Below are 26,227 nucleotides of genomic sequence, written 5' to 3'. Positions count from 1 at the left end.
GGGAAAAATCTGGGCAATCAAGAGGAAAAAGCTGCTATCTTACTGACTTACATATTCTGCTAACAGTTGTCCAAACCATTTTTTATTTATTTACAAGTTTCTCCAATTAATAAATTTGGATAGAAGCTGGATTACTTCTAAAGCATTGTTAAATTGAGCAAAATATAGTCTCTCCGTTGAAAAAGAAAAAACCATAAAGCTTAAAGTTGGGAAATAAAAAAAAAATTACTTTAGTCTTACCCTTTCAATACTGTGCTGTAAACGTAGTTTCATCCTTACAACCTCCTGTTGTTTAAATAGTTCCTTAAGTGGGTCCGACAGTGAGGGAGGCGGTGTAATCTGTGGAAAAAGTTTTATGAATAGTATAGTGAATATATATTTAACATATGTTTAACATTACCTATATAACTTGAGCATTTATTTAAAAAAAAAACATAAGCAAGGTATCTTTTAGGGAAAATACGAGACTTTTGTACATTCCATTAATTATGTGACTTCAACCCATTTTCAATAAAAGGTTTTAAGGATTCTTTACCATAAAGTTAATAAACCCAACTGAAATGGCATTTCAAACTGTTTAGTGCTTTTAACCAGTCATTGTCAGCATGCCATAGCCATTCTTTAAAAGGGCTATGCATTAGACTGTAGTAAAAATACAACTTGCTTTCAATTTTAAGGACTCTTTAAAGCACAACTGTTCATTTTGTGAAGTTAAAAACTGCCTCGCCAAATACAAGAGCAAAGCAAGAAAAAGAAAAACATTGCTAAAAAAATAAGTCACTTGTTATATCCATACAGTGTCACTCACTGGCATTTTGTATGGCATAAAAGATAACCAACCGTATTCCTAATTTTACAATCATGCAGAACACAGGCAAGCCCAAAAAGTACACTGGAGCCTCCAACAGTGGCTTGGAAAAGTGTTTCCTTCTGTCAGTTATTCAAATAAATTTCTTTAAAAGCTTATGCCTGAAAAATTTAAAAAAATCAGACAGACTTGAGTGAGCTATCAACGCTGTTATTGACTGGCTATTCTCTAAACATTTTGCATTTTTAGTTAATTAGAGTGAACAACCAGTATTACTGTCCTGACTGAGCTGTATGACAAACACTGAAAAGGCAGCTGGAACCCTCATTGCAACTATCAGATGTTTCTTGAGAAGTAACTAATAAGCATCTTGGGAGTTTTAAGGCTCCACCCAAAGTTTACTTTTCTCTATGCAAGTTCTGTCTGACAGTTCAGCATGGTTTTAAACAACTGCTAGATCTAAGAGCACTGATATTGCTTTGGAAAGACTCATCAAAACTAAATGCAATACTGCTTACTACCACTGATACTCAGAAACCACAGCTGAAATACATACCTACAGGTGTTACACTCTACCTTGTACCTAACACAAACGCATAGACATAAATAACTCTATTCAATAATACAAATCCTACAACTGTCAAGAAATAATAAATCCATTATGAAAATATGGACACATTGCAGTGCTAGTATGAATCTTCCACCTATACGTTCCAGTAACAAAGGGATTTATCTACCAGAAGTTATTCAATTATTGTTGTCTTGGAAAATCATTTCAGGACAATTTTTTTTCCCAACTGGAAGTTAGCCAATGTCTTTGGAATTCAAGAACATATTGAACAACTAATTGCAGTTCATTCCTTAAGTTATTATTTGGTATAGAATGACATTCAACTCCTTCATGTTTCAAACTACTAAGCAAGATACACTTCACTTCTCTCAATGAAAACTGTTTGGTTCCCAAACCAGTGAGTAACATTTATGGCATGTGCCATTTTGTGTAAGTCATCAGTATGAAAAACAAACAAACCAACCAAAAAAACCGAAACCACAACACCTACTAGAATAATCTGTGTCAATCATAATGGGTATCAGTGTGTTTAAGTTTAGCCTGAGATCCACTGCAGTCTAGTTTTGCCTGGAAACTTTGCGTTCAGGGCACAGTACAACAGTGCTGTCATAGTCTTTCAATAAACTAAGACAAGATGCTTGTAGTAACACCAAGCTTTTATGTAATTAATTTTACTAAACCCAAAAAGATCTCTCAAAAATCTCAGTGCTTTTGTTAGAGAAGCACACAGCATAAGAAGCAAGATAATCAAGCTGTCAATAAATATTCTTCGAGTCATGCAGCTATGCTATCCAAAAATAAAAATTTCAGAGTTGGCAAGCATCCATATCAGTTGAACAATTTCAAATATTATAAAGTGATATTCCCTTAAATTTACAGGCCATTTAATTTTGCAACAGCAGTAAGAATCAACACCGTAGGAAATAACTGGAAAGGACTTAATTATGTCGACAGCAAACTTGTGTGGAATTTTATTTGAACGTACAGGAGAACTCTGCCTCCGCGAAGCTGCTATTACACCGCAGCTTTTAATAAAAGTCTTTTTCAGATCGTAGAAGTGTTTTATTAGATTACTGCTTTTGCCGATCAGCCACATACACATTTTCCAACCGACGCCTGAAAAGAAAGCGAGAGTTTCACCCCACCGGGCAGCCCGCACGCCTCCCGCAGCAGCGCCGCGGACCCCGGCGGGACAGACGCGTCCCAAGCAGCAGGCGGCGCCCTCGCGCTGCGGACGGGAAGGCGGGCTCGCCCCGCGCCGGCAGGGGGCGGAGGCGCGGGCCAGGGAGGCCCCCGGGCCGGGAGCGGCAATCCCCGCGGCGGGCGAGGGCCCCTCAGCGGCTGTACTGCGGCCTTCCGACCGGGGCGCGACCCCCGCGTGCCCTGGCAGCCCCTCCGCGCGAGCACGACGCGCTAGCAGCACGAGAGGCTGCCTGCGCGGCAGCTACCGGTTTGCGTGATCCCCGAGGCCACTACTGCCTCTGTGCGAGTTCATAAATGCTTCACTCCAGCCAGCCCTATGCTGTCTTCCAAAACATAATGCCAAATACAGGACTGAGTTTGTTTACAGTAATTTATGAAATTACTCATTTTTTCCCCTCTTCTTAGAAACACGGGAGGGAAGAGCCTCAGAGCCTTGACGGCTGCAAACAGGATTAGAGTCGCCTCACACCACCTGCTGGAAATCCCAACTTGTGACCCAGCGCTGGATTTGGACACAGGAAATTAACTTTCTGGTCTCAAAGGAAACAGAAGTTACCGGTTTCAAGGCAAGAACAGCCAGAGGAGCCTCTTGGATCTTCTAGTCAAAGACATTGTTAGTAAAGGGACCACAAAAAGTGTGTAGGGAAAATACAAACACCTATGTTGGACTTGCAAGAACAGAGCATGAAACCGAATGCACAAGGAAAAGGTGACCTCAGTTTCTTGTCTAACCAAAGCAAGTTATCAAACTAGTCTCTTAAGGGCCCAGACTCCGTACAGAAGAGGGGGAAACAAAAGGGCCCTGCATTCTCGAGTGTTCTCTAACCCCAGTCCAAGAAACTACCCAAAAAAGCTAGACAGAACTCAGCCTTTCACCTCTTTGCTCCGCTTCACTAGAAAGCAGCCATTGGAACAGGCCTGGTCGGCAATAGCTGAGGTTCAAGAGATACTCTCACCATCTCCAACACATGAAAAAATCAATTCTTGCATGCCTTGCATCCTTCATAACAACTACAACAAGAACACAACTCTTCACTCTATAAACCTTCAATCCTCAGTTGTGCCCATTACGGAAGAGCAACGCTGAAGCTCGCTCAGATTCACACGTAACACAAATTTTCCGCAATTATTTTCACACACCCCTCTATCTCCCCTCACCCACGCCACCCAAATCGACTGGCCTGCTCTATTGCTATACTATTTCATGCGTTTAGGAAGCAAGTTTCTGGTAACACCGCTAAAATCAGCTTGTGCCACTTCAGTTTCTACAGCAATGCTGGAGAGATTGCACAGAATTCCTTTTACTAGAAATTATCTGCTGGATAGCCATCGCAAGCTGGAAATGAATCATCTTGCTATCTCTTCTCAGGAGGCAGTACAGATCAAGATGACTGAACCTGGCAGAACACACTAATGTACCAATCTGAAAGGCAACGTAGCTAAGTACAATTTAAATTTACCCTGTTAGAAGATTCAGATTTGTTTCCTTCTGTTTTGAACTGACCTGATGTCTCCTACCTTATGTTTATTTTGCATTGATGAGAGGGAAGCCACAATTCATACGTGACTATCCTTACAGCCTTAGGTGATATGGGTTATAAATTACAGTATATAAACAAGGCTGTGGAAATCAAACTTAAGCACACCATCTCCTGTTTCCCACCTACAGGATGTTCGAAGTTCATCAGATAAACTATAGTGCATCATTAAAATTCCAATGCAGAGAACAGTACGTTACACAAACTATTCCAAGTCCCAGAGTGTCAGAGCTAAATATACTGTCTTCACATAGACCTTCACACAGTGATACCTAAAATACAGGAATGATTTAAGAAAGAGTATCTACTTTCCTATAGCCTAAGTACATTAATGAGGCAAAAACCCAGTTAACAGAGAATCATTAAAGAACCATCAAAGGAAAAATTTAAAAAGCAATTCCAACAGAAAGGTCATTTTATAGTTGCGTATTAAATTACACATCATATGCACAACAACACGTACATGTGATTAATATTCCACAATTGTAGAGAGACTAGGCATAGCCCTTATTTTCACGTTGTTGGACAATGTGTACAATACACAAACAAACATTCATTTCTGGGCATGAAACGATCTCTGGTTTAGCAATACTCCTTTTTATGGTATTTGTAATAGGAACTATTATGATTGTGATTTTCAGTGGTGAAAAACTAAACTTATTAAGTTGTATACACAAGCAAGCTCTGCAGAGAAGTTAAAACTGAACTAATAATAATTTTTTAAATGGTATCTTTTTTCTGGAAAGAAACATCAGGAATTTTATCAAAATTGTGTATTTACACAAGTGACAGGAATTAAACAAAGCATTTAGCTGCATTGTAGATGATTTTTCGAACAAACAAAACTAAAATGCTTAAAATATCTCCTTCTTTAGATTAAAACTCATGCTGCTTTCTTACACTTTACTCCTAATGGAAATAAACACCTATTTCCTAATCATTTATTTTGGCTTCTCAAAATTTTTTTTCTTCCCTTTTGCTCCTAACAGCCTGGAATAAAGAGCTCCACCTGTTTTTTCTACAACTGTAGAAGATTAACAGTACCATGAAAGCACATACAAAACAAATAACAGTTTAAAACATCAGTATCACCAGAACATATATATGTGGGGAAGCAACCCAGAAATCTAAATGAGATAAAAATAAATAACTGTAATCCTTCAAGTACATATTCACATTTATATGAATTTTTAGAAGTTTTTCTTTTCAACAAGTAATTAAAAGCCATTGAGAATGGGGAGCACACATTCATCTCTGATATTTTCTGAACCTAAGTCACCCAAGAATTTGCAGTACCCCCCTACCTAAATTTATTTTCATGAACTGCAAAATCCCCATTATACACAGCAAGAAAGACAGGAAGTATGAGGCAGTGCTTTAGTATCAAGTCAATAACCCTCCCTTTCTTATAGCGCCTACACGCATTGCCATTTATTACAAGGAAATTAATTCTATTGCCCAGGTAGAAGATGGGCCAGGGGAAAATACATGCTGTGCTTCTCCACTTTCCGCTTATCCCAAATCAAGCACTGAAGTGTGATGCCAAAGCAGTTAAGTTATAGCTTGGAAACAGTATGTAATTGACTAACAGCTGCTATAAAAAAAACCCAACAAACAATCTCTGCTTCTAGTGACAGAGAAGTATTACAGAAGCTGCAACAGCTACTGAGAAAGATTTGTAGACTGGGGAAGGCTGACAGCCTGGTACATTGTAGCAAAGTTTACTATACAACCTAGTTCACTTACAGACCAAGTAAAAGGGTCATCTCATAGTCTGAAGAAGGATGTGGGTAACTGATCTACTAATTTCAAAAGAACAGCGGTTTACAAACAGAGAGGGTCTGGTGGGTGAAGTGAAGGTCGGAGGCCGTCTTGGGCTTAGCGACCATGAAATGATAGAATTCTCCATTCTTGGTGAAGTAAGGAGGGGGGGTCAGCAAAACCACTACGATGGACTTCCAGAGGGCAGACTTTGGCCTGTTCAGGACACTGGTTGAGAGGGTCCCTTGGGAGACGGTCCTGAAGGGAAAAGGGGCCCAGGAAGGCTGGACCTTCTTCAAGAAGGAAATCTTAAAGGCGCAGGAGCAGGCAGTCCCCATGTGCCATAAGAATAGCCAGTGGGGAAGACGACCGGCCTGGCTGAACGGGGAGCTTTTGCTGAGACTCAGGGAAAAAAGGAGAATTTATCACCTTTGGAAGAAGGGGCAGGCAACTGAAGAAGAGTACAAGGACCTCGTTAGGTCACGCAGAGAGGGAATTAGAAAGGCGAAAGCCCAGCTAGAGCTCAATTTGGCCATAAGGGATAACAAAAAAAGGCTTCTATAAATACATTAACAACAAAAAGAGCCAAGGAAAATCTCCATCCTTTACTGGATGCGGGGGGGAATGGGGAATGTCATCACGAAGGATGAAGAAAAGGCTGAGGTACTTAATGCCTTCTTTGCCTCAGTCTTTAATAGCCACACCAGGTATCCTCAGGGTATTCAGTACCCTAAGCTGGAAGACAAGGATGGAGAGCAGAACGAACTCCCCATGATCCAGGAGGAAGCAGTTAACAACCTGCTATGCCACGTGGACACTCACAAGTCTATGGGACCTGACGGCATCTGCCCAAAGGTGCTGAGGGAGCTGGCGGAGGAGCTTGCCAAGCCACTCTCCATCATTTATCAACAGTCCTGGTTAACAGGGGAGGTCCCAGACGACTGGAGGCTTGCCAACGTGACGCCCATCTACAAGAAGGGTCAGAAGGAGGATCCGGGGAACTACAGGCCTGTCAGCCTGACCTTGGTGCCAGGGAAGATTATGGAGAGGTTCATCCTGAGGGCGCTCACAGGGCACATGCAGGACAACCAAGGGATCAGGCCCAGCCAGCACGGGTTCATGGAAGACAGGTCCTGCTTGACCAACCTGATCTCCTTCTATGACCAGGTGACCCGCCCAGTGGATGAGGGAAAGGCTGTGGATGTTGTCTACCTGGACTTTAGTAAAGCCTTCGACACTGTCTCCCACATTATTCTCCTGGAGAAGCTGGCAAATCGTGGCTCAGACAGGTGCACTCTTCGCTGGGAAAAAAACTGGCTGGACAGCTGAGCCCAGAGAGTCGCGGTGAATGGAGTAAAATCCAGCTGGTGGCCGGTCACAAGCGGAGTCCCCCAGGGCTCAGTTTTGGGACCGGTCTTGTTTAATGTCTTTACTGATGATCTGGATGAGGGGATAGAGTGCACCCTCAGCAAGTTTGCAGACGACACCAAGTTGGGAGGGAGTGTTGATCTGCTTGAGGGTAGGAAGGCTCTGCAGAGGGATCTGGACAGGCTGGATCGATGGGCCGAGGCTAACCGGATGAAGTTCAATAAGGCCAAGTGCCGGGTTCTACACTTTGGCCACAACCACCCCAGGCAACGCTACAGGCTTGGGGATGAGTGGCTGGAAAGCTCCCCCGCAGAAAAGGACCTGGGGGTGTTGATCGACACCCGGCTGAATATGAGCCAGCAGTGTGCCCAGGTGGCCAAGAAGGCCAACAGCATCCTGGCTTGTATCAGAAATGGTGTGGCCAGCAGGAGCAGGGAGGTGATCGTGCCCCTGTACTCGGCTCTGGTGAGGCCGCACCTCGAATACTGTGTTCAGTTTTGGGCCCCTCACTACAAGAAGGACATTGAGGTGCTGGAGCGTGTCCAGAGAAGGGCGACGAAGCTGGTGAGGGGTCTGGAACACAAGTCTTATGAGGAGCGGCTGAGGGAACTGGGGTTGTTTAGCCTGGAGAAGAGGAGGCTGAGGGGAGACCTTATCGCTCTCTACAACTACCTGAAAGGGGGTTGCAGAGAGGTGGGTGCTGGTCTCTTCTCCCAAGTGAGTAGTGACAGGACTAGAGGAAATGGCCTCAAGTTGCGCCAGGGGAGGTTCAGGCTGGATATTAGGAAAAAGTTCTTTACTGAGAGAGTAGTGAAACATTGGAATAGGCTGCCCAGGGAGGTGGTAGAGTCACCCTCCCTGGAGGTATTCAAGGAGCGTGTGGATGTGGCATTGTGGGATGTAGCTTAATGGGCATGGAGCTGTGTGGTGTTGGGTGGGTTGGTTTTTGGTGTGTTGTGGTTTGTTGTTGTTGTGTGGTTTGTTTGGGTTTTTTTGGTGGTGTTTTTTATTTTTTTTTGTTGGACTTGATGATCTTACAGGTCTTTTCCAACCTTAGTGATTCTGTGATTCTGTTATTCTATTTGTCTGTGTGCCTTTTACCGGTGTCATACATGATGTCTTGTAATGACTGTGAAACCACTGTTTACATTTCCACTGAATGGGGCTTTTAAATATGACATTACTGGTCAATATTAATTTGACATATATCAACTGACTATTTTCAGCACAAGTATTCAGAAGCAAGTTCGGAAGAATATGAAAGTTACAAAAATAAAACGAAAATAAGCCTTTCATTGTACTGTATATTTAAAGACCATGTTACTTACAGTTGGGATACATATCTTGCTCAAGGGATTGCCATCCAGTAGGTATGAGCCATTGAAGGTCACATATTCATCATAATATTGAGGTGCCTGAGGAATTACACTGCACAGTAATTTACGCTTCTCTTCTATTTTTTTTCTTATGTGCAAGTATTCAAAATACGGGTTTGCTCTCTCAGAACTGTATGGCTGAATCTCTTCAAGTTTCAAAGAATCAACAATGGCTGCCAGTGACTGCTGGGTTTTCTCCTTAGCCTGCAGTAAAGAGGGGTTCACTTGCACAGGCTGAGGCACACGCGACACCTTTCTTTTACGTGGATGATGTACCTGAGCATCATCCTCTTCAGTTAATCTAATCTTTGCTTTCATAGATGCTGATGATTCAGACTCTTTTTCTGATGTCTGTGTGCAGCCAAGAGGATTCTGCTTACCCTGGTTAGCAAGCATATTTGCTCTGTTCCTCGTGACTCTTTGAGGTACTTCTTGCTGTTCCATCTTCTGATCCTCAGCAATTTCTTCTTCTAGTTTAACTATTTGACTGTATTTATGCACCTCTTCCTGGGTAATCTGTTGTGAACTATTTTCATAATTAGATAAAGAGGACAGATGATCCACCACAGTACTCAACACACTCTCTCTGTCTGCAGTGCTGGCTTTTTTATTAGCTGATTCGTTTGTAATCCCCTTTGACACTCTTGAACTTAGTTCACAGAGATCAGCATTGACTTTACTATCAACATGCACTGAAACCAACTTTTCTTGTTGGCCTTTTTCATTTCTAATGTCTGAAGCATCTGCTGTGTTACTATCCACTTCACTCTCAGCATTCTTATAAACAAGTTTATTGAATGTGTACGAGCTTAGTTTTAATTGTGAACTGCTTTCAGGAATATCTTTTTCTAACGGTACCATAGGTAAGTCATTTACCCTTTCATAGCTCTGTGAAATATCCTTCGCAGAGCTCTCAGGATATACAGCAACGGGTGCATCAGCCTTCTTAATGCTTGAAGGGAAGAAAGCATTTTCCATCTCTCTGGTACTACTAGTAGGATCTGTAACCAAAGTAGATGTTGTAGTTTGAACAAGATTTTGTTGTTGTACAAATGATGAATCTTGACTGCTAATGCCTGATAAAGAAATGTGCTTAGACCCATCCGGGAGTGGCTGGATAGGCAAAGAACAAGGCAACTGTGAAGGCAAAATCGACGCAGATTCTTGAGAACTGGAATTTCCCTTGATTTCAGCATGCTGAGGCAAAAATTCAGATAATTGTTGCTTTTTTAATGTCCTGTTTTCAGAATTATGCGTTGCTATGCTGTTAGTATCTTGTTCTGATACACCATGACCTGAGCTGTTAAACTCACTGTTTAATGAATTTAGTCTGTCAAAAGGCACATCCCATGGTTTGGTTTGCTGAGTCACACCACTTTGACTACATGGCTCTAAATGCATATTATAGTCTTCTGAAGGGCTCATCTGAGCAGTATTTTTAATGGTACTTGTACCCGTTGTTGCCTGCTTGTTGCTAACAGCTCCAGTCAGAGATGATGTAAAGTTTGACTGCAACCCAGACATACTACTTTGAAAATCTCCTTCAAGCATGCTACATGGTAGTTCTGGTTTAGGAGACGTGCTAGCATAAGTCTGAACTGACGGCAGAGCATTTGGATTATTTTCTTCTGATATTCGAGGCTGTTTGCTGTGTTCAGGAACAGCAGCAGGCATGCTGCATCTTCGAACCTCTACCACAGGTCTACACTCATTTAAAACCAGTTTAACATCTTCAACAGATGCTGATCTAATGTACATTGGTGGAAGCCTGTTTGTGAAAGGTGGCTTAATGCGATCTGGCAACTCGGCAAGACCATCGGTCTCTTTTTCAAGAAAGGCTGGTGATTTGGCACTTGCCAAAAACGGTGATTGTGAAAAAGACATTTGGGAATCAGAACCTTCTAGCATAAAGTCTGAATCATATTCGATTACAGGCCTTGGAGTAGTTACTGTGGTATGGCAAGAATCCTCAGAGCTTGCAACTGAAACCATGGACACGGATCTGGAGCTCAGACCTGTCTTTTCACTTTCCGATTTGGGGGATCTATTTAAATTATCTAAAAGCAATGAAGGCTTTGTAACATTGACACTTCTCGTATCTACTGATTGCGATCTATTACTTGTAGCATCTTTCTGCTGTTTTTCCTTCATACAAACATCTGGCAACTCTGAGCTTTTTGAACGAATCAGTTCTTTGCTTTTTACCTCAGCTAATGACTGTTTTGGTTTTTCTTTCATCTTGTTAAGTTCTAAACAAGTGCGGTTTCTTAAACGTTCCTTCTCTTTCTGTTTTATTTTTTCTTTATGTTTTCTATGCCACTGCTCTATTTCCAGATCTTTAAGGCTAAGCATTCTTTCAAAACTAGTTTGCATTAAATCGTCGTTGACTAATCTTTTTTCTTTAGGTCGAGCATCCTTTGGTGCAGGAGCTGGTTTAGGCTTAAGTTTCTCATGTTCAAGTTTTAGTTTAAGTAAACTACTTTGATGCAGTTTATCTTTATGCTTGTCTCTCTCTTTGTATCGGTCTATATCTTTATCTTTTTTATCTTTCTCTCTACCATCTGGAGTTTTCAACAAATCATCTTTTGGTTTTTCTTTCAAAGATGGCAGTTTGTCATGCACTATTTTATTACTTTCTGTAATACTGCATCTCCTTTCCTCTTGCATGTGTTTTGAGTTTGCTACTGTTGAGATCTCCTTGTCTTTGGATTTGTCTTTTTTTTCAAGTTCCTTTTCTCTGTCTTTAGTTCTATTTTTTTCTGATTTAGTATATTCAGATTCTTTTTCAGACTGTTTGACTTTTCTTTCAGTACAGTGTTTTTCTTTGTTTTCAGCCAAATGTCTGTCTTTATCAGTCTTTTCTTTATCATGCTTCTTATCAGTTTTTTCTTTATTTCTTTCTTTGTCATCAAGTTTTTTAAGAGTACCCGTGCTTTTTATTTTATCATTTTCCTTATGGCATCTTTCTGCTTGCTGGAAATTGGGCTTCTCCTTTACTTTCTCTGTATTTTCATTTACTTCTGCTTTTTCTTTCTCCATCTTGTATTCATGTTTTACCTTCTTCTCTTTTTCTCCGTTTTTTCTTTCTATCTTTTCAACATCTTTTTCTTTAGCTGAGTTTCGCTTTTCAGTCTTTTCTTTATTTTCCTTTAAATTCTTTTCCTGCTTTTCAGTATCTGTTTCTTTTTCTATTAAATGCATGCTGGCTGCCTCATCTTTAACACCAAAACAGAACAATTCCATTTCTTTATCTGCAAGTATAATTTCTTTTTCTTCTTTTGTATCTTTTAGCTTTTCATCCTTGAGAAATTTCTCATTTTCCTTCTTGTTTTTCTCTTTCTCTCTCTCCTCTTTAGCATTTCTCTCTTTCTGGAACTGTCTCTCCTTAACTAATTTATCTTCTTTTGCCACAGCTTTTTCTAGCTTTGATTTTCTGTCTGAAGAAAGAGATTCATGTTCTATATTTAACAACATATCTTCATTTTCATCACTTTTGAAAAAGTTCTCTTTCCAAAATTCTCTGTCAAACTCAATACTTCTTTGAACCTCTTTAACATTATGCTTATGTTTTTCCTTCTCCCCATCCTGTTCCTTTTTGTGCTTGTCCTTTTCTCTTTCTTTGTGCCTTAATTTATGCTTTTTAAGTGTTTTACCTTCCTTATCAGTCTTTCTCAGAGTATACTCTGAATTCTCAAATGTTGAGCTATTATCTTCCTCTTTAATTTTAGGACTAGATTTTTCACCAAATTCTAAGTGATAATCTTTCTGATGATGCTTGCTTTTTTCTTTGTGCTTGCAAGATTTGCCACTAGAACTTTCTACTAGGTATTCAGAATCAGTGTTGTGATCATACCGAACTAATTCAGATTGCAATGTTATTTCCGAACCTCCTGGTGATAAGCAAGTTTTGGTATTTTCTTGCTTTAATGGTGTTGACTGTTTTTCACTTAATCCACAAGGATGCTTTGGAGATTTGCCAGCAGTGATATGAAATAGATGTAAAGAAGAATCTTCTTTTGCGGTGAAAGATTTCTTAAAGGTTTCTTCCTCTCTAGTTTTATCTAAAGAATCTAACCCAGAAGTAGCTATATTTGTTACTCTAGCATTTTCTTTTTCTTGCTTTAGTTCTTGATTCTCTTTATTTTTGCTCTGATTTTTTACTTTCCTTTTAACTTTGCCTTTTTGCTTGTGTTCATTTGTAACCATATAGTCTTTCTTCACTCTTACATCAGAATTTGATGTGTCTGAAATAGAGCAAGGAGAGACTATCTTCTTGTCCTGAAGTATTTCTTCATCTGAACTTTCAGAACTTGAATACAGAACTCTAGATGGTTTCTGCTTTTTGCTTTTAAATGATTTTGAAAAGACAACTTTTTCTTGTTTCACAAATAAGCTGCTCTTTTCAACTTCAGTCTCATCCTCTTTCCTTAAGTCTTTTCTAAGAATATGTTTGTCATCGATCATTTTTTTCATTTCATCTTCATCATCATCTTTAAACTCATACTCATCAAGAGCAGATGGAAGTGGTGCCTTACTAGGGACAATTTGTTTGCTGTCATTGGCTACAGAGTCCTTTTCTGCTTCTGAATCAACATTCCCCTCTACACTGGAAGGATTTACAGATGGAGCTTCTTCAGAATCTAGAAAACCAAAGAAAACCAAAAATCAGTTGAATATTGATAAGACATTATTCACACTTTATTTCAGGACAAAATAGTTCAGTGCAGCAGTCATACTACTATTCAAATGAAAAAAAAAAATCCTCAAAACATACAATAAACCTTCTCACTAGAATTAAGCTTTTAAGAGAAAACAAAAAGTCATGAAAACAAAGTGCTCCCCACACCTTACAGCTCTCTATAAGATATGTAAAAATATTAATTAGCATTTATATCCCAATCTAATAAAAGCAATGCACTTTAAATTTTGTAAACCTCATCTATCGTGTATAATTCCTGCATAACCTGACTCCTGCTCAAGGACATCTTACTATAATGACTCATTGCTCTAGGAATTCTTCAACTCTTATGCTCTCTAACAACTAAACTATGTTCCTCCATATGTACTACTTAGTCATGTTTCAACTGCAGATAAGCTTTTATTCTTAAAAGACAAAGAGCTGCTCATGTAAAGGAATTCCCTCATGAATCTTTATGCACCTGATATGGACAGCCTAAAGCAGACTATGCTGTAATTCAGTACAACTGGTCTCTGCTATGTAAGTGCATAGCATGGAACAAGTATGTTATACTGGATGTCTTGGACTTGCAAGTCCAAAACGTAAACCTCTCAACTGGTCCTAAAATTAAATTTTAGGAAACGTATGGAGTCTTATCAGCACCTGATCATATGAAAATCAAGAACCCTAAAATCTTTAAAAAAATATTTCTGGATATATTGTTCCCTCCAAATAAGGTTCCAAGTCAAGCCTCTTCAGCTGAATCTATCAGTTTGCTTTTTAAAAAGAACTGACTATTGTAATATTCGGTACCATGGACTAGAGGTTTGACATACTGAATAAAAAGTAACAGAAGAGTTTGAAATAATTGTGTAAGGAAAGTGATGAAGCAGCTTCAATGCATTAGAAGTTTGAATGAGAAAAAAATAATAATGTATGTTCTGCTGCAAGATTCCCCCTCATTTCCAGTTGGATCCTCTGTGGACCAACTGCCAGTACACAATGGTTAAGACACATACCTTGCCAGCAGGATTCTCAGCTACTTTGTATTCAACAACGCAGTATTAATAAAATAGATTCCAGAAGTCCCTATTATCTTTTATATTATCTGTAGCACCCAAAACATATTACTAGTTCTGTGCTACCAGCTTTTTATACATTCCCCCCCTTGCCCATATGTACATGCCACCATCTTCCTGCCTTAACTCTAATCACTCCTTGTAGCTTGCCTGTGCCTTCCTTGCACCCTTTTCCTTCTCCCTTCCATGTCCCTATTAGCTTTGCTTTTAACAGTCTTTCCCTATTTCAAACACATCAGAGAGCTTACTCCTTAATGACCAAAGGTAAAGCAATGGAAGTGCAGGAGACTGATCAGCTATTCTCTAATCCTGATTCCTAGCTTTGCTTTTAACAGTCTTTCCCTATTTCAAACACATCAGAGAGCTTACTCCTTAATGACCAAAGGTAAAGCAATGGAAGTGCAGGAGACTGATCAGCTATTCTCTAATCCTGATTCCTAGCTTTGCTTTTAACAGTCTTTCCCTATTTCAAACACATCAGAGAGCTTACTCCTTAATGACCAAAGGTAAAGCAATAGAAGTGCAGGAGACTGATCAGCTATTCTCTAATCCTGATTCCTTGAGAAACTGCAGAGAACATTCTGCTCCTCACCAGCCCATGGAAACTAAGCAATACCCTGCACAGACAGACAACTGTTGAGGAATCAATTGCTAAATAGTAACAAGTTTCTATTCTGCATATGTAAAAATATTTTGAAGAGTAATGATTTGGCTAAGCTTAAGTAGATTCTGTGGAGCAATGCCATGACTGTCCCTCAAAACAGAATGACTATGCACTGTATTTCAGGCTATTCTTCTAATGCAAAAAAGGTTAACACCACATCAGAACGTTTATTAGCTCTACATAGGGCAATACGACTTTTTTTTTTTTTTCTAAAAGATAGTGAAACCTTGGATAGAAAACATTCCTAGGGGTTTGGCGTTGGGTTTTTTGGTTCATTTGTTTAGCTGGTTTGTTTTGGGGGTTTTTTATTGTCACGGAAAAAAGGAAATTGACTTTAACAATCACGTGACATGACGCTCTCCCTCCTGTAATTTTCACAGAATCACAGAATGGTTGAGGTTGGAAGGAACCTCTGGAGGTCATCTGGGCCAAACCCCCTTGCGCTCAACCAGGGCCATCCAGACGCAGTTGCCCAGGTCCATGTCCAGGCGGCTTTTGAGTATCTCCAAGGATGGAGAGACTCCACAACCTCCCTAGACAACCTGTGCCAGTGCTCAGTCACCCTCACAGTGAAAAAATGTTTCCTGCTGTTCAGAGAGAACGTCCTGTGGTTCAGTTTGTGCCAATTACCTCTGGTCCTGTCACTGGGTACCACTGAAAAAAGCCTTTGCACCCTCCCTTCAGGTGTTTGTACACATTGGTAAGATCACCCTGATCTTTCTCTTCTCCAGGCTGAGCAGTCCCAGCTCTCTCAGCCTTTTCTCATAGGCGAGATGCTCCAGTCCCTTCTTCATCTTCCTGGCCCTCCATTGGGCTCTCTCCAGTATGTCCGTATCTCTCTTACAACGGGGAGCCCAGAACTGGAACCAGCATTGTAGCTGTGGCCTCACCAGTGCTGAGTAGAGAAGGATCACCTCCCTCGATGGGCTGGCAACACTCCTCCTAACGCAGCCCAGGATACCACTGCCTTTGCAGCAAGGGCACGTTGCTGGCTCACATTCAACTTGATGTTCACCAGGATCCCCCAGGGCCTTTTCTACAAAGCTGCTCTCCAGCTGGTCAGACTCCAGCCTGTACTGGTGCATGGGGTTGTTTCTCCACAGGTGCAGGACTTCACATTTCCCTTTACTGAACTACATGAGGTTCCTGTCAGCCCATTTCTACAACACGTCGAGGTTCCTCTGGATATCAGCGCGACCCTCTGGTGCATCAGCCACTCCTCCTAGTTTTGTATTATCAGCAAACTTCCTGACAGTATACTCTACCCCAATCATTAATAAAGATGTTAAACAAGACTGGACTCAGCACTGACCCCTGAGGTACACTGCTAATTACTGGCCTCCAACTGAACTTTGTGCCACTGATCACCACCCTCTGGGCCTGGCCATTCAGCCAGTCTTCAATCCACCTCATTTCTTTTACTCAAAAGAATCTGCATTCCTTAAGATTCTGTGAAAGCAGAATGAAAAGTTCCTGCCTCAGGCAAGCTACTCATGGTCAAGAATCTTTTGCTTCCAAGGAGACAATAGTTCTTTCCTTGCCCCAAGAGGTGATACCTGCTCCTTAATCTGCAGAAATACAGTAGGGGCCAAGAATTACTGCCTCCACATAGGCATGCTACTATCTGGTCACCTTCACAAACCAGTAATTCCCCCACTGGCAGGGACTTTTCTTTACTGAGTAAGTGTAACTAAGTTATACCCATGTGAGACACTAGCTCCTAATACATCTACTAAGGATGTGAAGTAAGTGACTTTGGGGATATTTTCCCCCAAGAAGACCTCTAGAAACCAATTCGTATAATAATAAATATAGTATTTTTCTTTCTATCTTTCTCTGGTAAAACCACCATTCTGAGGTAGGGTTGATTTGGAGAGTGGGAAGGGCTTATTAAAGAGAGAAGAAAAAAAACCAGTCAGAATAAACATTTCAGATACTTCAATTGAAATATTTGAAAACTACCTCTAAAAATAAAAGTGGAAAACAACCTTAGCAACAGCAATTGCTACCTGCAGCAACTCTTAATAGCTAACAGTGTGCAAAAGATTAAAAACACCTAACTTCAGGTGAACTGATGCACTGGAAGTATGCAATTAAATGGCTACTTTTACCTGAGCAACTGTCCTCATCATCAGAGATGGGCACCTCTCTTTTCAACAGCATTTCCAACTCTTCAGTTTCAGCAACATCAACAGGTCTCTCCCCATGCTTATTGGCTTGAAATGGATTCCCACCATGTCGAAGCAACAGCTTCACAATCTGCAGCATTAAATAAACGAACCTTTAGGTTTTCCACAACATATTACTTGACCAGCATAAAAATCTTCCATTGCACACAAAATGTGGATAACGCGATACGTAATCCTAAACTCCTACCTATGAAATTGAGACTGCAAAGCAAGACTTCAGAAACTAGAATGCAATGTCCAGGTATATGTAATCTGCTCATTAAAAGAGGTAACGGGGAAGACTGAAGAAAGTTGTCCTCTGTTGCACAGACATAGCATCATCGTGAAGAAAAGTAACAGTGACCTTTTTTTCTTGCTGTTCTAGCGTTTCCTCACAAAATTCATCTGGTTCCTCACCTACCAAGCTCTCTAGTCCTCTGCACTTGATTCACCTCCTTGCTCCAAATTTTGTAGCACTTAACTCTAAGGACGAGGAAAAGTTTTTCAAGTAGCAGTACTACTGGTTTCCACAGCATTTCAGAAAAGCCATGACAGAGATCCAAGTATCTTATTGGAGGAACAAACTACCCCTATCCCCAACTGAATACAATACAGCAAAATCATCAATTTCTCTAGCATCAAGGGCAACAAATTGTTAAAGTTACAATCATACCAAGGCCACTGCATTTTCAGCATGGTATTCAGTGTGCATTACTTTTTTTCTGTCCTACGTGCTAAGAATGGGGAAATTCAGCAGACAGTAATACGTCAACATGAAACTTCAGAATTTTTCCGATGCATAATGTCAGTGAGATGGTCACAGATACATACATTGAGACCAGACAAGCAAGAGGTCCTCTTCTCCAAAACTCTACTACAAGTTGGATCTAAAGACCCACTTTTGTTTAGATACCCGTAAGAAACAGTTAATAGAAATTTCACAATCAGATTATCATAGTTCATTTCTCTAGCTTTTCCAGAAGATCCTTTCAAACTGAACATCTTGTTTGGAAGGTATACTTGATTTAAGGATATTTTCTATTTTTGCTTTATACAGCAGAACACACACATAGTAATGAAATAAAAGAGATATAAAGGGAGAACGGAGTAATTTCTGCATCTAGTTTGCAGAAAACAAGAACAAATTCAGAAATTAATGTAAAATACCTACAGTACTCCATTTATCTTCTCTGCTAAGTCATTATTGATACATTTTTTTAAAAAAATATTAAGAAAATATATATATCAGTGCTCTATTTCAAAGTCCACAAACAAATACATAAAAATAAACGTACAATATATACCTTTAAATATTTTTATATATACATAAACCCACAGTATACTGTTCGGAGACATTTTTCTTCTGAAAATTCTATACAGTAGAAGTCTCTCAAAAAATAATCATCAAAATGTTTATTTATGAAAAAAGTAAAAATGGAACTTCTAAATATTTAAGAAAACAGATTCTGGTAGAAAATATCTGGCAATAGAAGTAGCATGAAAAGCAAGATAAGACAAAGAAAACCAAACCAACTTTAAGATGTCCCCAAAACAGCAGAAGCAGAGTTATAAAACCATATGACAGCAATCAGGACAGTTAGGATTTGTTCTAAAGACTGAACATTTCAAACTACTTACATATTCCCCTCCCTCTCTCCCAGTACACTCACATTTCTATGCCCACTACTAGCAGAATCATGAAGTGGTGTATCATCATCCAAGCCCTGTGTGTTCACATCAGCTCCTGCTGCTATCAGGACTTTAGCAACATCGTAGTAACCAACATTACAAGCTTCATGCAGTGGTGTCCAACCTATAGTGAAGAATGGTAAGCATAAATTTGAAAAGTCAAAGATTTAAGTTTGTTTTTTTTTCTCCTGCGCTATAGATCTCTATTGCCTTGAAACATTTCAAAATACACTCACACACAGTAGTTGGCAGGAAAGTAATGCCATCCATCTGATGAACAACACATGCTTTATCAACTTTAAACCTCATGCCAAATTCCAAATTTTACTGTGATTAAATTGAACACAGAAATCACTAATCAAATAGTAAAAGACAAAATCTGGCACAAAATCCCCAGGCTAAACATGTTAGAAATTCTTTGACTAGTGAGCATTTGAACACAATATTAGGTATATATAAATAACATTATTCTATATGGAAACAGTTTGAAAACCACACTATTGGAAAGACTAAGTATGGCAAACTGTCATAAGCAGTGCTCCTTTAGAGCCACTGAACACGTACCAGGAATCACTAATAATGTTCAGCAGCTATTAGTCTAAATAGCAAGCTATTAATAAATATTGGCAAAGAACTTATTCCTGGTATTTCCTAGAATATTAGTCATTTTTAGCGATTTTGATTTCCATGTTGATAATCTGAAGTTCAGTGCTCATTTTTTGTAGCAGAGCCCCAACTGAAGACAACTATCAACCCACACATGCTATACTCCTTACCTCAATATCCTCTCCCCAACTTGATGCCTTCCTCTTCATAGCTGCCCTGAACTTCAAGCCTGCTGTTGATGCCTTCTCAAAGCCCAGTTCTGGGAAGGCATTCAACTTTTGTTTCAAACATCACCAGCACAAGTCTGGAAGAGTTTATTCACTTGAACTCTGTCTATTCAGTAATGGTCTTGTACATCCATGAAGAGGAGGTACAAGAAACCCCTAATTTAGCTAATCCCTTAGTAAGGTAGTTCCTCACCTTCATCTCTCACTCAGCTTCTCACCTGCCACTCATTTAAATAAAAAAAAGAAAAAAAGAAAAAAGCTTTACCTTATTCTACAGCAAAACATGTCTTCCTGATCTTCGTACACTAAATTTCCTCTCCAATCATCACTTGGGTCACTCACTTCCAACACTGCCTGCCCACCACCTCCTTTCCAATTTCTTGTCCTTTGCCACTCACCCACAATGGTGACACTCTTCTGCTCTCAGCCCTCTGATCCCTGTCTTCTTTCCCCTTATTAATTCTCTCTGTAATTCATTCTTCGCCATGCTTCACCGCTTTGCCTTTCTATTCTGTCACAATGTCCAGCCTGCCAACTCTAGTCCTGGCTTGTTCTCAACATCTGTTTCCTTTACTCTTGTTCTCACACAGCAGTATCATTCTGGCAGATATCCCATGAGCAGGGTTACTTCCTCCATTACTAATTCATTTTCTGCTCCTTTAGGTCTGCCAAACTCTTAGCTAAAAAAACTCTAATTCTCTAAACTTCACTGCATCCTAAATTCTTACTTTTCTCCACTCATGACTCACTGCTCAAATCCTCCCCCTCTTCTTGTCTTCTTCCTCTGCACAGGATTTTGAAGCTCAGCCACCTCTGCTTCTCACTAATGGAAAAGTATCTCACTTGATCCCAAACACCTCCTCCAGAGTTCTGAATGAAGTCTCTAACAACTTGCTCCCAACTGATTCTCAGAACCAGCTCTCAGCCATTCTCCTCATCCTCTCACCTGCCTTTAAAATTAGTTAAATATCTGTAGTAGGTCAGGCTGGGATGAAGCTACGAAGTTAACTTCCTTCATAGCAGCCCATACAGCACTGTGCATTGCCTTTGGGGCTAAAACAGTATTCATAACACACCAGTGTTTTGGCTACTGCTGAACAGTGCCTGTACAGTGTCAAGGCTTTCTCTCTCCCTACCCCTGGGCAAGTGGATGGGAAGGCATATAGCCAGGACAGCTGACCCAAACTGACCAAAGGTATATTCTATACCATAGGATGTCATGGTAAGCAATAAAAGCTCAGGGAAAGGAGAAGGAAGGAGGGATGTTCATAGTTATGCCATTTGTCTTCCCAAGTACCATTACACCTGTTGAGGCCCTGCTTCCCAGGAAGTGGCTGGACGTTTGCCTGCTGATGGGAAGTAGTTGCTCGCAAGTGCAGCTTTTGTTTTTCTTACTAAAGGGTCTTTAACTCAACACAAGAGCTTTTTTCCATCTTATTTCTCCCTCTGCCCTGTTGAAGAGGGGAAGTAAGAGAGCTCTGGCATCTGGCAGCTAGACAAGGTTAACCCACCACAACATTTCTTCTTGAAGTGTTTCTATTCTCCCTGTGATTTCTATGGGTCTTTCTTCCCCTGAACCTCCCCCTCCTTTTCTAAAATTGCTCTTGTCAACAAGTTCTTCTCATCTCCCCTCTCAACTTCTCTGAAGATCTCACAGGGTTCTACTTCTGCTTCCCTTCTTTTCTTCCTCTACATGTCATTCCTGGGCAGCCTCATCTCCAAACACAAATTCAGCTACCCTCCGTAAACCAAGAAATTGCTGATCTGTTTCTTACCTAAAATTAAGATTTTAGTCCATCTCATTGATATCTTCTCTCAATGTCAACTTTGAGCTGACAACTAATTGTACCATATAGTTGTAATTTCTCCCACTGGGGCCTGCTACCTCAGCTCATCTCACCCATTCCCATTGAGAATATAATTCTCACTATACCCATTCAGACCCATAAACCAAGCATCTTTAGCAGGCTTTGCTGTAGGTCTAGTTAAAATTCTCTTTCAGACCTTCATTGTATTTTTGCTTCTATTATGCAATGCCTCTAAAAACTTGAAACTGCTAGTCCTGCTACTTAATTATACTTCTGAGAATTCTCACAATTATCTTCATTCCCTTGGGATGCCAGCAGCTCCCCACAAATTTTGTCACCTTTTCTTCAGCATTACCCTTCATATTGGGAACACAGTCTTTCTGAACAAAACCAAAAGCAACATGGCCCTTTCTTATACTTACTTCCTCACTTTCCCATGATCCAATTCTACTGTGGATGCAAAAAAGCCAGTGTTTAGAGACAATGTTGAGAGGTGGAGTATTAGGAGCAGTTAGTTATGCTGTTTATATAATGTACACTTGATGTATTATTTTTTTAGAGTTGTCCTTGCATTTAAGAGGGCAACATCTACTGAACCCTATCTTTCTACAGATGTCTCTTAGACCCCAACCCCAGAACAACCTCCACACCTCACACAACCCTTTATCCTCTGATGTAGCCTTCCTTTCACTCTGTTCCACCCCTCATTACCCCAACCTCCTTCTATGCCCTAAATCTCTACCCAGTACTCCAGCTCCTAAGTCTTATCTCCTTTTAGACTGGTTGAGGAAAAAACAGCAAGTACTTTGGCTTATCTCAGTATGTAAACGCATTTGATGCCTGGCCCATCAACAACTGGCAACTACTGAACTCAAAACTGCAGGTTTATCTTCTGTGAAAGCATTATTTTGGGGATCTCATATTTACTCTGCTGGAGATTTTTTTAATAAAACTTGTAGAAACTTAACTACTCTGAGGGTATCAAAAGCAAAATAGGCAAAAGTTTCCCAGCAGGTTCCAAAAAAATATTTAGGAGGACTTACAAACAGACTGTAAAGACAGCCACCAAATAAAGGATACTAAAAATATGGTACGAGTTACAACTTACCTTAAGTTCATCAATCTATGCTGAAATCACAGCAAATACTGACATACCAAAACTATCATTAATCTAGCAGGACTAGATGACAAGTGCAAGCTATACCACACTCATCTGCTTTCATGCATATTAGCTGTCCCAGTAAGAAGACAGTGTACATGACAGTGCTACCACCTTCACTGTTACTAAACTTTGCATCTCCTCACATAGCCTACTGTATTGGGTTTGCATGGCAAGGTTGGGGGGGGGGCGGGGCAAGCTACAGTGGTGGCTTCTGTGAGAAGCTGCTAGAAGCTTCCCCATGTCTGACAGAGCCAATGCTAGCCGGCTCCAAGATGGATGGACCCAACACTGGCCAAGGCTGAGCCCACCAGCGATGGTGGTAGCGCCTCTGGGATAACGTATTTAAGAAGGGGGAAAAACGTTACTCCACAACAGCAGCTGGAGAAGAGAGGAGCGAGAATATGTGAGAGAAACAACTCTGCAGACACCAAGGTCAGTGAAGAAGGAGGGGCAGGAGGTGCTCCAGGCACTGGAGCAGAGATTCCCCTGCAGCCCATGGTGAAGACCATGGTGAGGCAGGCTGTTCCCCTGCAGCCCATATGGAGGTCCACGGTGGAACAGATATCCACCTGCAGCCCATGGAGGACCCCATGCTGGAGCAGGTGGATGCCTGAAGAACGCTGTGACACCATGGGAAGCCTGCGCTGGAGCAAACTCCTGGCAGGACCTATGGACCCATGGAGAGAAAAGCCCATGCTGGAGCAGGTTTGCTGGCAAGACTTGTGACCCCGTGGGGGACCTACGGTGGAGCAGTTTGTGAAGAACTGAAGCCCATGGGAAGGGCCCACACTGGAGAAGTTTGTGGACGACTGTCTCCCGTGTGAGGAACCCCATGCTGGAGCAGGGGAAGAGTGCGAGAAGTCCTCCCCCTGAGGAGGGAGGAGTGGCAGAGAATGATGAACTGACTGCAACCCCCATTCCCCATCCCCCTGTGCTGCTTGGGGAGAGGAGGTAGAGAAATCAGGAGCGAAGTTGAGCCTGGGAAGAAGGGAGGGGTGGGAGGAAGGTGTTTTTAAGATTTGGGTTTATTTCTCATTATCCTACTCTGATGTGATTGGTAATAATAATTTATCCACCCAAGGGTGCTGAGGGAGCTGGCGGAGGAGCTTGCCAAGCCGCTCTCCGTCATTTATCAACAGTCCTGGTCAACGGGGGAGGTCCCGGATGACTGGAGGCTTGCCAACGTGACGCCCATCTACAAGAAGGGTCGGAAGGAGGATCCGGGGAACTACAGGCCTGTCAGCCTGACCTCGGTGCCGGGGAAGGTTATGGAGAGGCTCATCTTGAGGGCGCTCACGGGACACGTGCAGAATACCCAAGGGATCAGGCCAAGCCAGCACGGGTTCATGAAAGGCAGGTCCTGCTTGACCAACCTGATCTCCTTCTATGACCAGGTGACCCGCCCAGTGGATGAGGGAAAGGCTGTTGATGTTGTCTACCTGGACTTCAGCAAAGCCTTTGACACTGTTCCTCACAGTATTCTCCTAGAGAAGCTGGCGGCCCGTGGTTTAGACAGGTACACTCTTCGCTGGGTAAAAAACTGGCTGGATGGCCGAGCCCAGAGAGTTGTGGTGAATGGGGTGAAATCCAGCTGGCGGCCGGTCACAAGCGGAGTCCCCCAGGGCTCAGTTTTGGGACCGGTCTTGTTTAATGTCTTCATTGATGATCTGGATGAGGGGATAGAGTGCACCCTCAGCAAGTTTGCAGACGACACCAAGTTGGGAGGGAGTGTTGATCTGCTCGAGGGTAGGAAGGCTCTGCAGAGGGATCTGGACAGGCTGGATCGATGGGCTGAGACCAACCGGATGAAGTTCAATAAGGCCAAGTGCCGGGTTCTACACTTTGGCCACAACAACCCCAGGCAACGCTACAGGCTTGGGGATGAGTGGCTGGAAAGCTCCCCCGCAGAAAAGGACCTGGGGGTGTTGATCGACACCCGGCTGAATATGAGCCAGCAGTGTGCCCAGGTGGCCAAGAAGGCCAACGGCATCCTGGCTTGTATCAGAAATGGTGTGGCCAGCAGGAGCAGGGAGGTAATCATGCCTCTGTACTCGGCTCTGGTGAGGCCGCACCTCGAATACTGTGTTCGGTTTTGGGCCCCTCACTACAAGAAGGACATTGAGGTGCTGGAGCGTGTCCAGAGAAGGGCGACGAAGCTGGTGAGGGGTCTGGAACACAAGTCTTATGAGAAGCGGCTGAGGGAACTGGGGTTGTTTAGCCTGGAGAAGAGGAGGCTGAGGGGAGACATTATCGCTCTCTACAACTACCTGAAAGGGGGCTGCAGAGAGGTGGGTGTTGGTCTCTTCTCCCAAGTGAGTAGTGACAGGACTAGAGGAAATGGCCTCAAGTTGCGCCAGGGGAGGTTCAGGCTAGATATTAGGAAAAAGTTCTTTACCGAGAGAGTAGTGAAACATTGGAATATGCTGCCCAGGGAGGTGGTAGAGTCACCCTCCCTGGAGGTATTCAAGGAGCGTGTGGATGTGGCATTGTGGGATGTAGCTTGATGGACATGGTGCTGTGTGGTGTTGGGTGGGTTGGTTTTTGGTGTGTTGTGGTTTGTTGTTGTTGTGTGGTGGTTGGCTTGCATGGGTTGTTTGTGTGGTGTTTTTTTTTTGTTTTGTTTTTGTTTTTGATTTTTTTTTTTTTTCAGGTTGGACTTGATGATCTTACAGGTCTTTTCCAACCGTAGTGATTCTGTGATAAATTAAATTAATTCCCACCCCCCCACCCCCAAGTCGAGTCTGTTTTGCCCATGACAGTAATGGATGAATGATCTCTCCCGGTCCTTGTCTTGCTTGACCCACAAGCCTTTTGTTATATTTTCTCTCCCCTGTCCAGCCGAGGAGGCGAGTGATAGAGCGGCTTTAGTGGGCACCTGGCATCCAGCCAGGGTCAACCCACCACACCTACAATCCCATTATCAATTACTGACTTTGCCTAGTATAATTCTACAAAGTTCAGCAAGCATGCACACATATTTCTGTAAATACCTAGCATGCAAAGGCCCTGGCTGCAGCTGAAACCTCCAGGTATTAATACACTGTTCTAATAATATACTATGTACTATACTGTTCCAGTACTACCACCACCATCAGAAATAGAAAACATGATTTGAGAATTTCTAATAATTTAAGTTATATCTTTTCATTTGCGTATAGCATGAACTGAAATTAAACGTGTGACAACTTCAGCATTATTTTTGAATTTGTACAGTTAAGAGAACATGTATCAACTTACCTGCAAAATCTTTTACATTCACATTTGCACCTAAACTGATTAGCTCCTTAACCTGTTTAACATCCCCTCGAATTGCTGCCATATGTAGAGGAGTTTCCCCTCGTTCATTTCTCTTGTTAACTTTGTCTTTTTGTCTTGATGAAGAACTTGGAGCTTTCTTTTGTGTTGGTGTTGTTTGTAAGGGATGATTTAAGGTGGAATCTGTAAAAAAAGTTTTTAAATGGTCACTATAAGCTATTTAATACTATTTTTATTTGCATAATGTGCAAAAGGTTGTTTTGCAA

The 26,227-nt window shown here is 41.6% G+C and overlaps 1 protein-coding gene across 1 annotated transcript in view; it reads right to left on the bottom strand.

Annotated features, from left to right (window-relative positions):
* Positions 1–26,227, bottom strand: part of ANKRD12 (ankyrin repeat domain 12) — a 49,830-nt gene that overhangs the window by 5,452 nt on the left and 18,151 nt on the right. Inside the window, exons 4-8 of the mRNA XM_059836124.1 lie at positions 25,944–26,144; positions 18,885–19,027; positions 17,158–17,305; positions 8,578–13,265; positions 241–339 (exon numbers count right to left, since the gene is read on the bottom strand). Coding sequence (XP_059692107.1) covers positions 241–339; positions 8,578–13,265; positions 17,158–17,305; positions 18,885–19,027; positions 25,944–26,144 — 5,279 coding nt within the window. The remainder of the gene's footprint in view (positions 1–240; positions 340–8,577; positions 13,266–17,157; positions 17,306–18,884; positions 19,028–25,943; positions 26,145–26,227) is intronic.

The sequence above is a fragment of the Gavia stellata genome, chromosome 3, assembly GCF_030936135.1.
Source record: "Gavia stellata isolate bGavSte3 chromosome 3, bGavSte3.hap2, whole genome shotgun sequence".
Classification (NCBI taxonomy): Eukaryota; Metazoa; Chordata; class Aves; order Gaviiformes; family Gaviidae; genus Gavia; species Gavia stellata.
The sequence above is the reverse complement of the archived record's forward strand: the minus strand, read 5'-3'. Positions and strand labels throughout refer to the sequence as shown.